The sequence below is a fragment of the Chamaea fasciata genome, unplaced genomic scaffold, assembly GCF_029207755.1.
Source record: "Chamaea fasciata isolate MVZ Bird 193981 ecotype frontalis unplaced genomic scaffold, bChaFas1.0.hap1 SCAF_460, whole genome shotgun sequence".
NCBI classification, from domain to species: Eukaryota; Metazoa; Chordata; class Aves; order Passeriformes; family Sylviidae; genus Chamaea; species Chamaea fasciata.
This window is the reverse complement of record NW_027094545.1, coordinates 44,470-57,982: the sequence shown is the minus strand read 5'-3', so window position 1 is coordinate 57,982 and position 13,513 is coordinate 44,470. Positions and strand designations below refer to the sequence as shown.

The 13,513-nt window shown below is 50.3% G+C and overlaps 2 protein-coding genes across 4 annotated transcripts in view; one reads left to right on the top strand and one right to left on the bottom strand.

Moving 5' to 3' along the window:
* The first annotated feature begins 93 nt into the window (after nt 1-93).
* Nucleotides 94-9,221, top strand: FEM1B (fem-1 homolog B). 3 transcript variants are annotated; one of them, XM_066208756.1, is made up of 2 exons: nt 94-574; nt 6,016-9,221. In XM_066208756.1, the coding sequence occupies exons 1-2, from the start codon at nt 327-329 to the stop codon at nt 7,649-7,651; spliced, it is 1,884 nt and encodes a 627-aa protein (XP_066064853.1). In that variant the 5' UTR covers nt 94-326; the 3' UTR covers nt 7,652-9,221. The 3 variants fall into 3 exon arrangements, with proteins under 3 accessions (XP_066064853.1, XP_066064854.1, XP_066064852.1); XM_066208757.1 differs by having other exon boundaries at nt 97-343; XM_066208755.1 differs by lacking the exon at nt 94-574 and adding an exon at nt 2,813-3,710 and having other exon boundaries at nt 3,934-9,221.
* Nucleotides 9,222-11,675: 2,454 nt separating this feature from the next.
* The window catches only part of ITGA11 (integrin subunit alpha 11), a 41,283-nt gene continuing 39,445 nt past the window's right edge, over nt 11,676-13,513 (bottom strand). Inside the window, exons 27-28 of the mRNA XM_066208758.1 lie at nt 13,258-13,371; nt 11,676-13,033 (exon numbers count right to left, since the gene is read on the bottom strand). Coding sequence (XP_066064855.1) covers nt 12,962-13,033; nt 13,258-13,371 — 186 coding nt within the window. The 3' untranslated portion in view covers nt 11,676-12,961. The remainder of the gene's footprint in view (nt 13,034-13,257; nt 13,372-13,513) is intronic.

Genomic DNA, 13,513 nt, shown 5'->3' with positions numbered 1-13,513 from the left:
GCGGGCGGAGCGCGGCGGTTGGTTCCGGGGCGGGCGGAGCGCGGCGGTTCCGGGGCGGGCGGAGCGCGGCGGTGCCGGCCGGGCCCGCGCTCCGGGCGGGGGGGGGCCGCGCCTTGGCTGCCGGGCCGCGGCTGCGCTCCCGCCGGGACCGGGGCAGGGAGCCGGGGCTGGGGCCGGGGCCGGCTGGGCGCGGGGGGCGGCGAGCCCCGGGGCGGCCGCATGTTCTCCCCTCGGGGCTCCGCGGCAGGACGGAGCGGGCCGGGGCCGAGGCCGAGGCCGAGGAGGCGGGCCGGCCCTCACGGGGCCGCGCGGAGGCGGAGGCGGCCATGGAGGGGCTGGCGGGGTACGTGTACAAGGCGGCCAGCGAGGGCCGCGTGCTCACCTTGGCCGCGCTGCTGCTGAACCGCTCCGAGAGCGACATCAAATACCTGCTGGGCTACGTGAGCCAGCACGGCGGGCAGCGCTCCACGCCGCTCATCATCGCCGCCCGCAACGGGCACGCCAAGGTGGTGCGGCTGCTGCTGGAGCATTACCGCGTCCACACGCAGCAGACCGGCACCGTCCGCTTCGACGGGTACGTGAGGGCCCGGCCGGAGGGCGCCGGGAGCGGCCGCGGCCGGCCTGGGCTCGGCGGCGCTGGCCGCCGGGGACCCGCGCTGCGCCGGGCCTTGGGGCGGGTTGGGGAGCTTTCTCCAGGGCAGAGTGTGTAATGACTTGAAGGTTCTTGTGGGTTCTTTGCAGCTCGGACCGCTCCGTGGCCCTGTGGTACTTGTGGAGTCCCTCCAGCTCTCTGTTCTGTGACCTGTTGGTCCCTGTGGGTTCTTTTCCAGCTCAGGATTCCGTGACCTGTTGGTCCTGGTGGGTTCTTTTCCAGCTCAGGATTCCGTGACCTGTTGGTCCTTGTGGGTTCTTTTCCAGCTCAGGATTCCGTGACCTGTTGGTCCTGGTGGGTTCTTTTCCAGCTCAGGATTCCGTGACCTGTTGGTCCTGGTGGGTTCTTTTCCAGCTCAGGATTCCGTGACCTGTTGGTCCTGGTGGGTTCTTTTCCAGCTCAGGATTCCGTGACCTGTTGGTCCTGGTGGGTTCTTTTCCAGCTCAGGATTCCGTGACCTGTTGGTCCCTGTGGGTTCTTTTCCAGCTCAGGATTCCGTGACCTGTTGGTCCCTGTGGGTTCTTTTCCAGCTCAGGATTCTGTGACCTGTTGGTCCCTGTGGGTTCTTTTCCAGCTCAGGATTCCGTGACCTGTTGGTCCTGGTGGGTTCTTTTCCAGCTCAGGATTCCGTGACCTGTTGGTCCTGGTGGGTTCTTTTCCAGCTCAGGATTCCGTGACCTGTTGGTCCTTGTGGGTTCTTTTCCAGCTCACGATTCCGTGACCTGTTGGTCCCTGTGGGTTCTTTTCCATCTCCGGATTCCGTGACCTGTTGGTCCCTGTGGGTTCTTTTCCATCTCCGGATTCCGTGACCTGTTGGTCCCTGTGGGTTCTTTTCCATCTCCGGATTCCGTGACCTGTTGGTCCTGGTGGGTTCTTTTCCAGCTCAGGATTCCGTGACCTGTTGGTCCTGGTGGGTTCTTTTCCAGCTCAGGATTCCGTGACCTGTTGGTCCCTGTGGGTTCTTTTCCAGCTCAGGATTCCGTGACCTGTTGGTCCTGGTGGGTTCTTTTCCAGCTCACGATTCCGTGACCTGTTGGTCCTGGTGGGTTCTTTTCCAGCTCAGGATTCCGTGACCTGTTGGTCCCTGTGGGTTCTTTTCCAGCTCAGGATTCCGTGACCTGTTGGTCCTGGTGGGTTCTTTTCCAGCTCAGGATTCCGTGACCTGTTGGTCCCTGTGGGTTCTTTTCAGTTCAGAGTATTCTGTGACGTGTTGGTCCTGGTGGGTTCTTTTCCAGCTCAGGATTCCGTGACCTGTTGGTCCCTGTGGGTTCTTTTCAGTTCAGAGTATTCTGTGACCTGTTGGTCCTGGTGGGTTCTTTTCCAGCTCAGGATTCCGTGACCTGTTGGTCCTGGTGGGTTCTTTTCCAGCTCAGGATTCCGTGACCTGTTGGTCCTGGTGGGTTCTTTTCCAGCTCAGGATTCCGTGACCTGTTGGTCCCGGTGGGTTCTTTTCCAGCTCAGGATTCCGTGACCTGTTGGTCCTGGTGGGTTCTTTTCCAGCTCACGATTCCGTGACCTGTTGGTCCTGGTGGGTTCTTTTCCAGCTCAGGATTCCGTGACCTGTTGGTCCCTGTAGGTTCTTTTCCAGCTCAGGATTCCGTGACCTGTTGGTCCTGGTGGGTTCTTTTCCAGCTCAGGATTCCGTGACCTGTTGGTCCTGGTGGGTTCTTTTCCAGCTCAGGATTCCGTGACCTGTTGGTCCTGGTGGGTTCTTTTCCAGCTCACGATTCCGTGACCTGTTGGTCCTGGTGGGTTCTTTTCCAGCTCAGGATTCCGTGACCTGTTGGTCCTGGTGGGTTCTTTTCCAGCTCAGGATTCCGTGACCTGTTGGTCCTGGTGGGTTCTTTTCCAGCTCAGGATTCCGTGACCTGTTGGTCCCTGTGGGTTCTTTTCCAGCTCAGGATTCTGTGACCTGTTGGTCCTGGTGGGTTCTTTTCCAGCTCAGGATTCCGTGACCTGTTGGTCCCTGTGGGTTCTTTTCCAGCTCAGGATTCCGTGACCTGTTGGTCCTGGTGGGTTCTTTTCCAGCTCAGGATTCCGTGACCTGTTGGTCCTGGTGGGTTCTTTTCCAGCTCAGGATTCCGTGACCTGTTGGTCCTTGTGGGCCTCTTCAACTCAGATTTTTCTGTGACTTGGTGGACCCTTGCAGCTCAGCGTTCTGTGACTTGGTCCTTGTGGGTTCCTTTCAGCTCAGAGTATTCCGTGACCTGGTGGTACTTGTGGAGTTCTTCCAGCTCACGGTTCTGTGACATGATGGTCCTTGTGGGTTCTTTTCGACCGGGACTCTTCTTGTGACCTGGTGGACCTTGTGGATCTCTTCCAGCTCAGCGTTCTGTGACTTGGTCCTTGTGGGTTCTTTCCTACTCAGACTATTCCCTGACTTGATGGACCCTTGTGGGTTCTCTCCAGCTCTGTGTTCTGTGTCATGATGGTCCTTGTGGGTTCTTTTCTACTCGGTTTCTTCTGTGGCTTGTTGGTCCCTGTGGTCCCAGCCCAGATTATTCTGTCACTTGCTGGTTCTTGTGGGCCCTTCCAGCTCAGGCTGTTCCGTGACTTGATGGCCCTTGGGAGCCCTTCCCTGCCCAGTTTATTCTGCGATTTTTTTTGCCCTTGTGGGTCCCTTCCATCCCAGATCACTCTGATTTTTTGGCCCTTGTGTGTCCCCTCCATCCCAGATCACTCTGTGATTGTTTGGCTGTTGTGGGTCCCTTCCATCCCAGATCACTCTCTGATTTTTTGACCCTTGTGGGTCCCTTCCATCCCAGATCACTCTCTGATTTTTTGGCCCTTGTGGGTCCCTTCCATCCCAGATCACTCTGTGATTTTTTGACCCTTGTAGGTCCCTTCCATCCCAGATCATCTGTGATTTTTTGACCCTTGTAGGTCCCTTCCATCCCAGATCACTCTGATTTTTTGGCCCTTGTGGGTCCCTTCCATCCCAGATCACTCTGATTTTTTGGCCCTTGTAGGTCCCTTCCATCCCAGATCACTCTCTGATTTTTTGGCCCTTGTGGGTCCCTTCCATCCCAGATCATCTGTGATTTTTTGGCCCTTGTGGGTCCCTTCCATCCCAGATCACTCTGTGATTTTTTGACCCTTGTGGGTCCCTTCCATCCCAGATCACTCTGTGATTTTTTGGCCCTTGTGGGTCCCTTCCATCCCAGATCACTCTCTGATTTTTTGATCCTTGTAGGTCCCTTCCATCCCAGATCACTCTGATTTTTTGGCCCTTGTGGGTCCCTTCCATCCCAGATCACTCTGTGATTTTTTGACCCTTGTAGGTCCCTTCCATCCCAGATCATCTGTGATTTTTTGACCCTTGTAGGTCCCTTCCATCCCAGATCACTCTGTGATTTTTTGGCCCTTGTGGGTCCCTTCCATCCCAGATCACTCTGTGATTTTTTGGCCCTTGTGGGTCCCTTCCAAGGCTCCTCTGTGATCACGTCCCAGAGGATTTGTTCTCTGATTTTCCCTGGCTGACAGGCTGGCAGTGCCCCGGGCCCTCCTTCCTGCTGCTTTTAGAAACGAATTCGTGACATCCCCACCCGAACATCCCGTGGGTGCTGGAGACACCCAAATTCGGGGATTTTCTGGCAGAAAAGCCGGTGTGGTTGGAGATCCCACCTGATGAGCCATAAATGCCTTTTCCATTTAGGAATTTCCCGTGTGAGGCTGTGCTCGGGGTAATATTCACAGCCCTCTGCTGGGCCAGAGTGGCCTTTGTGGGACGTTTTTGCCACTGCAGGTGGCAGTGACGTCGGGAAGGCTTCTCACTCCGTTCACTTGTCACACGCAGAACCACTTCCCTGAGTGGCTGGAGTTTTATTCCTTCCTTTTCCCTTCCAGCTGGTTTTTTTTTTTTTTTATTCTTGTTGGTTTTTTGTGTGGGGATTTTTTGTTTGTTTGTTTGGGTTTTTTGTTTGGTTTTTTGTTTCTTTTGGGTTTGGGTTTTTTTTTTTCTTTTTGTTTTTTGGGGTTTTTTTTGTGGTTTTGTTGTGGTTTTGTGTTTGGGTTTTTTGGGGTTTTTGTTTGTTTTGTGTTTTTTTGAATTTTTGTTTGTTTGTTTAAATTTTTTTTTTTCCCCCCCAATCAGGAGCAGGCTGAGAATTCCTGGGATGAGAATTCCTGGAGGAAGGGCCTCCTGCCACACGGGCAAATGCTGGATTTTTGCCTGGCTGGGGCGGGGATGTTTTTTTCAGAGGCTGTGCCTGGCACAGATTGAAGGAGGAGTTGTCTGAGGCACAATGGATCCGTGTGATCCCCTGGGGTTGTTGTTGTTGTGCCTCACGTAAGGTGGATCAGCAGCTCCTCTCCTCCGGGCTTTCCACCTGGAACCTCAAAACACCCCCCCAAAAAAAAAATCACCTCGTGTTCATTAAAAAAGTGAACAAAAAAAAAAAAAAATCCCCCCGTCCTGACTCTTCTCCTGCTTTTATACAGAAATATTTTCGTGGGATTATTTATAAAATCAGGAACTTCTCGCTGGGAATCCTCTCTGAGATCTTAAAGAGCCCCTGGAGGTGTTGGGTTTACAAACAGTTGCTGTGGAGCTTCGGGGGCTTCACCAGATGATTAAAAATCGCTGTGAAAGTGAAATTCAGGCTGATCCTTGGATATTTTAACTTTGGGGGAACGTGGCTGCTTGGAAATATTTGTCCTTCCTCGAGGCTGTGTGAATCCCGCCTGTTTCCTCATTTAAATCCCTCGAAAACCAGCGGGCAGGAAAGACAGATCCAGTTTTTTGCGTGCTGGGTTCAGGGAATGACGACAGGTTAAAAAAAGGGATTTATCCCCTCATTTCCTCGTCGTCTGCGCGGCCACCGTGTGACACAGGTCCGTGGGACAGCCCAGCTCACAACTTCTGCTTGTTTAGGTTTTATTTGCTTCCCGAGGTTGCCAGGCTGGCTCAGGGCACGGGATCTCAAACAGGGAAGCAGCTCAGGGAGAGAAGAGGGCAGGGGAAGTGAGAAAATGAGAAACTTTGAAGCCGGCTTTGCCGCCAGGGCTGTTGCTGATGTCTAAATCTGGGGTTTTTTTGAGTCAAAATATCCATTTTAAGGGTTTTTTTGGGTCTTTAATGGGTCACTTCGTGGCGCTGGAGGGGTGATGTTAGATCTGTTCTTCCCAGGCCTCTCTAAACTCAGGCTGGGGTTTGTAAGTCGGATCTCCAAGGTGTCCAAACCCCTTTTGGCCACTCTGGAGCTCCAACTTCCAACGCTCCGTGTGCTCCTTCAGCCTCATTCCTTGGCCTGGCTGAGCTCCTTGAAACCTGGCAGTAAACCCCCCGTGGATATCTGGGCGAGGGGCGCTCCTGGGACGATCCCCATCCCTAATTCCCTGTTTCCCCCTTTCCCCCCCCCCAGCTTCGTCATCGACGGCGCCACCGCGCTGTGGTGTGCGGCCGGGGCCGGCCACTTCGAGGTGGTCAAGCTGCTGGTCAGCCACGGCGCCAACGTCAACCACACCACGGTGACCAACTCGACGCCGCTGCGGGCGGCCTGCTTCGACGGGCGGCTGGACATCGTCAAGTACCTGGTGGAGAACAACGCCAACATCAGCATCGCCAACAAGTACGACAACACCTGCCTGATGATCGCGGCCTACAAGGGCCACACGGACGTGGTGCGGTACCTGCTGGAGCAGCGCGCCGACCCCAACGCCAAGGCCCACTGCGGGGCCACCGCCCTGCACTTCGCCGCCGAGGCCGGCCACCTGGAGATCGTCAGGGAGCTGGTCAAGTGGAAGGCGGCCATGATGGTCAACGGGCACGGCATGACGCCGCTCAAGGTGGCCGCCGAGAGCTGCAAGGCCGACGTGGTGGAGCTGCTGCTGGCCCACGCCGACTGCGACAGGAGGAGCAGGATCGAGGCTCTGGAGCTGCTGGGGGCCTCGTTCGCCAACGACAGGGAGAACTACGACATCTTGAAGACTTACCACTATTTGTACTTGGCCATGCTGGAGAGGTACCGCGACAGCGAGAACGTCATCGAGAAGGAGGTGCTGCCCCAGATCGAGGCCTACGGGAACAGGTCGGAATGCAGGACGCCTCAGGAGTTGGAGTCCATTAGGCAGGACAGGGACGCCCTGCACATGGAAGGCCTCATAGTGCGGGAGAGGATCCTGGGCTCGGACAACATCGACGTGTCCCACCCCATCATTTACCGGGGCGCGGTCTACGCCGACAACATGGAGTTCGAGCAGTGCATCAAGCTGTGGCTGCACGCCCTGCACCTGCGGCAGAAAGGCAACAGGAACACCCACAAGGACCTGCTGAGGTTCGCTCAGGTCTTCTCGCAGATGATCCACCTGAACGAGCCCGTGAAGGCCAAGGACATCGAGAGCGTGCTGCGCTGCAGCGTGCTGGAGATCGAGCAGGGCATGGCGCGCATCAAAACCACCGCGGACGCCGACGTCCACACGGCCGTGGACAACTACGAGTGCAACATCTTCACCTTCCTCTACCTGGTGTGCATCTCCACCAAGACGCAGTGCAGCGAGGAGGACCAGGCCCGCATCAACAAGCAGATCTACAACCTGATCCACCTGGACCCGCGCACGCGCGACGGCTCCAGCCTGCTGCACCACGCCGTCAACTCGGGCACGCCCGTGGACGACTTCCACACCAACGACGTCTGCAGCTTCCCCAACGCCCTGGTCACCAAGCTGCTGCTGGACTGCGGCGCCGACGTCAACGCCGTGGACAACGAGGGCAACAGCCCCCTGCACATCATCGTGCAGTACCACCGGCCCATCAGCGACTTCCTGACCTTGCACTCCATCATCATCAGCCTGGTGGAGGCCGGCGCCCACACGGACATGACCAACAAGCAGAAGAAGACCCCTCTGGATAAAAGCACCACCGGGGTGTCCGAGATCCTCCTTAAAACTCAAATGAAGCTGAGTCTCAAGTGCCTGGCGGCCCGCGCCGTGCGGATCTACAACATCAGCTACCAAAACCAGATCCCCAGAACTCTGGAGGAGTTTGTGCAGTTCCACTAGGCCGTGCCCGACCCCTTTTTTGTGGTGGTGCTATCCCGGGAGGAGGACGACACCGGACAGCAGAATACACCCGTGTCCATCAAGTTGTTTTTTTAATTTCTCCATTCCTTCGGTTTGGGGTTCCTCTGGGTTCCCCGTCTGCGCCCTCGCTTCTGGGGTGGGGATGGTGGAGGGCGGGGGCAGGAAAAGCCACACCCTCATCCCCGTGGTCGAATCCCGCGTTTGAGATTCCGGTCCTTTTCCTGGTTAAAAGAATCCCTCCCGTTAGCTCTGGGTTTTCTAAGCAACGCGAAAAGAATCTCCCAGGTAAAAAAAAAAAAAAAAACGACTCCCGTCGAACGTTCCGTGCCCGATGCAGGATTGGATTTCAAAGTCCTCGCGGTGAGGCGGGAAAAGGAAAAAAAAAAACGGGGAATTCTGTGGTGGTTGGGTTAAAAGTGGAGTGTCCACCCCTCTGGTACCTCGCCGTGCTTTTATGCCTTTCAGCTGGCGCTGGAGACGTTGGTAACGTTTTTAGAAGGTCACGTTTCGATTCCAAATTCCCCTTTTTGAGCAGCGGTTAGCAGCAGCTGCAGGCGTGAGGGATGCTCTGTTAGGAAATCCAGGTGGGAATGAGTTCCCTTAGCAAGCTCTTCACTGACACTGCTCCAGTAAGTGTCGAATGGACACAAAAAACCCCCAAAAAACTCCCCACGCCGACCGAAAATAACCGGGAATCACCGTTCCTTTTTCCCCTAGTGCCCGTCGCTCCTCTCCGAACATCATGCATGGATCCCTAGAAACCGGGGGAGGGAGTTTGTGTTCCTCTGTGTGTGTGTGTGTCCCAACATTTCAAACTGCTTTTAACTCGGGGGGAGGAGGGGGGGTGTTTATTTTTTTTTTTTCTGTTTTGACGCTCGACACGCACCTTTCTTCGACTCAAAAAAAACAAAAACAAAACAAAACGAAAAGTCTTTTTTTTTTTTTCGACTCAAAAGTCTGTCCAGCTGCACTCTTGGATTCCAGATACTGTATCTTCCTAACGGAGCCGTCTGCCGCCAAAGAGAGTCTTCCTTAGAACCTGGCTTTTCCAAGAAGAGTTGGGAGTGTCTGTGCCTCCCCGAATAGGACTTCGAGGATTTTTTTTTTTTTTTTTTCCCCCCATGGGTTTTTACTCCCTTTCCAGTTTCAAAAAAAAAAAGAAAAAAAAAAAAGAAAAAAAAAATCTCTTCTTAAAACTGGATTTTTACAAATTAAAAAAAAAAAAAAAAAAAAAAAAAGAATTTCCTCCTCTCATCGACCGATGGGCGAGTGATTGTACGGGAACGCTTGAGAACTTCGGGAGAAGTGGCAGATGCTCCTGCAGGAAAAAAAATGTCACTTGTTTCGGGGGACAAAGGCTCCAGGACCCTCTGTTCCCTTTCCCACGCAGCTTTTTAAACCGTCAGGATGAACGAATGTTCCGTGGGGTTTTGTTGTCTGGTTTTTTTTTTTAAAAAAAAGAACAATCCAGGTAGAACTTTCAGGCGAGATTTGGGGCACGCGTTTCTATTTGTATGACAAAAGAAATAAACATTGAATGTGGAATTAACCTTGGGGATTTCCTGGGTTTTTGTCCGGGGGTTTTGTGTCCTTGGAGGGAAAAACTTTAGGATCAGGTTTAGGATCGCATTTAGGATCAGGTTTAGGATGATTTCCTGGGTTTTTGTCCGGGGGTTTTGTGTCCTTGGAGGGAAAAGCTTTAGGATCAGGTTTAGGATCGCATTTAGGATCAGGTTTAGGATGAGGTTCTCCGGAGGAGCCGTGACTTCCGCATCCCTGGAATTGTCCTAAGGCCAGGTTGGAGCAGCCTGGGATGGCGGAAGGTGTCATTTTCCTGAGGAGGGGATTCCAAAGCAGCAATAAAAATTCCTGGCAGGTGATTCCCAAACACTTCCAAGAGGGGAAAAGCCTTTGCTGTGGAAAAGCTGCTCCTGCCTCTGGGGTATTCCCGGTTGTTCTGCTTCCCACTGAATTCCTGCTGCCTGCTCTCATGGAATGCCGTCCTGCCACCTTCCCCGTGCCACCAAAACCTCCTGGCGAGGGATGGGGAATTCCCGTGGATGGATGCGGCCTTTGGAATGTTGGGAATCTTCTCCGTGATTCTGGAAATTCCCTCCCAAGCATTCGAAGCTGGGAGGTTGCCCTTGCTGTCTGCGTTATTGAAAGCTCCTGATAAAATTCCTTGGAGCCTCCAGGTGCTCTTTTCCCTGGAAAAACATGGAGTGAGGTCCCGGGAAGAGCCAGGGGTTGGGATGTTGTTGGTGGAGCGGGATCAGCAGAAATAAACCCGGCCTAGAAATAAACCCGGAGCTGAGCCAGGCCTGGGAATCCCGATCCCGAGGTCCTGGAAATCCAGGATTCCCAATTATTTCTTGGGAATATGTGAGGTGGAGAACAGGAAGTGGGGCAGGTGCGTCCTGAGCTCCACAGAAATGTGGGAATTGTGCCCTGGAGTGTTCCCAGGTGTCCGTGGCAAGGGATGGGCACTGCGAGGGGCTGGGGGTGGAAATTAAAGAGATATATATTTTATGTATATATATACACATACATCAGTGTATTTATATACATATATATATATGTATAAACATATAAAATATAAAAATATATATATAAAAATATGTGTGTATGTATATAAAATATGTATATAGAAAGTATAGAATATATAAATACATAAAATATTAAAAAATATAAAATATATAAGAAATATAAAAATATATGTGCATATATAAATATATATATATATATAGAAAATATATATAAATATATAAAATATATAAAAATATGTGTGTATATATAAAATATATAAAATATTTCTATATAAAGTATAAAATATATAAATATATAAAATATATTAAAAATATAAAGATTTAAAATATATAAAAATATATATAAAAATACATGTGCGTATATATAAACTAAGTATATAAAAAGTATAAAATAGATAAATATATTTTATAGATAAATATATTTTATATATAAATATATAAAATATATAAAAATGTGTATATATATAAAATATATAAAATATGTATATAGAAAGTATAAAATATAAAAATATATAAATTATATTAAAATATATATAAAAATATGTGTCCGTATATATAAAATATATAAAATATGTATAGATAAAGTATAAAATATATAAAATGTATAAATATATTAAATATATGAAAATATATATTAAAATATGTGTGCATATATATAAAATATATTAAAAATATATAAAAATATGTGTGCATATAAAGTATAAAATATATAAAATATGTGTATATAAAGTATAAAAAGATATAAATATATAAAATATATTAAATATATACATATATATATATAAAGTATATGTATATAAAGAGTGTACATATTCTATATGTATATATAAAATATAAGCATAAAATAAATATATAAAACTGATATATATGGTAGATATTTTATCAGATTTATCCATAAACGTATCGATATATGATCAGTTATCTCTATGTCGATTTGTGTGTCTAGTTATATGTATTTATTTATTTATTTAAATAGATTGAAAAAACTCCTGAAGGACCCTCCCCATTCCTGGCTGGTCTCCGGCTCTTTCCCTCCGTGTTCCAGGATCCAAATCCCGGGAATTTGAGAGGGAATGAGGGAAGGATCCTGTGGGATCCACCGGGGCTAAGCTGACGGATCCCAGGCTCCTCCCTGGAGAGGAATCCCGGGATTTGGGCTCTCCGGGTTATCCCTGCACCCCAGCCGGACCCCTGAGCTCCCAATCCATCAAAAACCGGGAAATGCACAATTCCCACTCCAGTGGAGCATGGGGAATCTGATTTGGGAGGGGTTTTTATCCCGTTTCATACCAAGTCGGGGCCTCCCAAAAGCTTCACTCACCGTCTCATCCCTGGGAAAAACTCACATCCCATGGAAACAAACGACGGAAAAAATTCCAGGATCCATGTGGGATCTCTGATCCCAGAGCAGCCCTCCTCATATCCACGGAAAAAGAGAACAGACAGCAGGAATTTTTACAATACCGTATCTTTAATCCTTTAAAAAAACCCACCAGGAACGGGATTTCCCGCCCCCCGATCCCGCATCCGGCAACATCCGCTTCCCTCTTCTCCATAAAATTAATATTAGCATAAATAATTAATAATTCCGCTATGCCCAGGGCGCCTTCCCGCCCTGAAAATTCCATGATTTCCATGGCACCAGCTATGTACAGGTATGATACAAGGTGGCCTTCCCCCGAACTGCTCTGCTGGGACAAAAAAAACTCATCAAACTGCTTTTTTTAATTAATTTCTTTTTTTTAATGAGTTTAAATTATTTTTTAAAAATTATTTTTAAATTTTTTTTTTTTTCTCTCCCTCCTTTCCTCCCTCTTTCGAGAAGAATTATGTACAGCCGGACACCGGAGATTTTTTTTTTTATTATTTTTTGGCATTTTTAAGGTGCTTGAAATCACGAGGTCGTCGTTCAGTGCATTCAGACTAATTAACGCCTCCGCTTAATTACTCGGCCTGACGAAGGCAGTTTGAGAGCCGTGGCCAGCAGAGCCCGGGATTTGCCACAGCTCCACCATGGGAAGGAGCAAATCCATGGCGGGGTTTTTTTTGGGGATTTTATTATTATTATTATTATTATTATTATTATTATTATCATTATTATTATTATTATTAATATTTTGAAGGAGTTTTCCAGCCCCACATCGGGGACCCCTCACGTCGGCGTCCTCTCGTCCCCGCTGCTGTCACCTCGGTGAAATCCCGGATGGAAGCACCTCCGAGGAGGTTTTTGGGGGAATTTTTGGTTGGTTTGAGGTGGTTTTTATGGAATCCCGGTTAGAAGCACCTCTGAAGAGAATTTTGGGAATTTTTTTGTTGTTTTTGAGGTGTTTTTTATGGAATACCAGTTGGAAGCCCCTCTTAGGAGATTTTTTGGGGAATTTTTGGTTGGTTTGAGGCGTTTTTTTATGGAATCCTAGTTGGAAGCACCTCCAAAGAGATTTTGGGGGGGATTTTCGGTTGGTTTGAAGCGTTTTTCATGGAATCCCAGTTGAAAGCACCTCCGAGAAGATTTTTTGGGAATTTTCCATGAGTTTGAGGGGATTTTTGTGAAGTTCCAGTTCGGAAGCTCCTCCGAGTAGATTTTTTTGGGGGGGGAATTTTCCGTTGGTTTGAGGGGTGGGGTTTTTTTTATGGCTTCTGAGCGCTGTCCCTCATCCTGCTGCAAAGCCAAGCTCAGCCCCCAAAATCCCTCGGGATCCCGGGAATCTCCGGAGCTGGGAGGGGGCTCCTGGCCCCGGCAGTGTCACTCCATCCCTTGGGAATTCTGCTCCTGCTCCGCCGCTCGCCGCCGGCTCCCGCTCTTGAAGAACCCGAGCTGTGGGGATGGGAGAGAAACAAAATCCCGATGTTATCCCAGGAGATTTTAACGGGATATCAGCGGGAAGTCGGTCCTGGATAGAATTTATGCGGAAATGGGGATTTTGGAGGAGATTTCGAGGGTTCTTGGTGGCGTTGAGGAGCTTGTGGGGCGGATCCAGAGGATCCATCCAAAAATCCATCCCAAATCCCCCCAAAACGCGCGGCCTGAGGGCTGCTCACCTTCCAGAGCGCCAGGACGAGCAGGGCCAGGAGCAGGAGACCCCCCAGGGTGCTCCCAAGGATGATCCAGATGGGAATCTGCCATTCCTCGGGCTTGGAGATCTCAAAGGTGATCTGGAGGAGAGAAAACACCGCGGGTTCCAGGCGGGAACGGCGGGGAAAAGGGGATGGCGGGAATGCTGAGCGCTCCTTCCTTTGGGAATTCTGCACCGAGGATTTGGCTCAGTCTTCCCGGCGGAATCCGGAGATTCCGGGA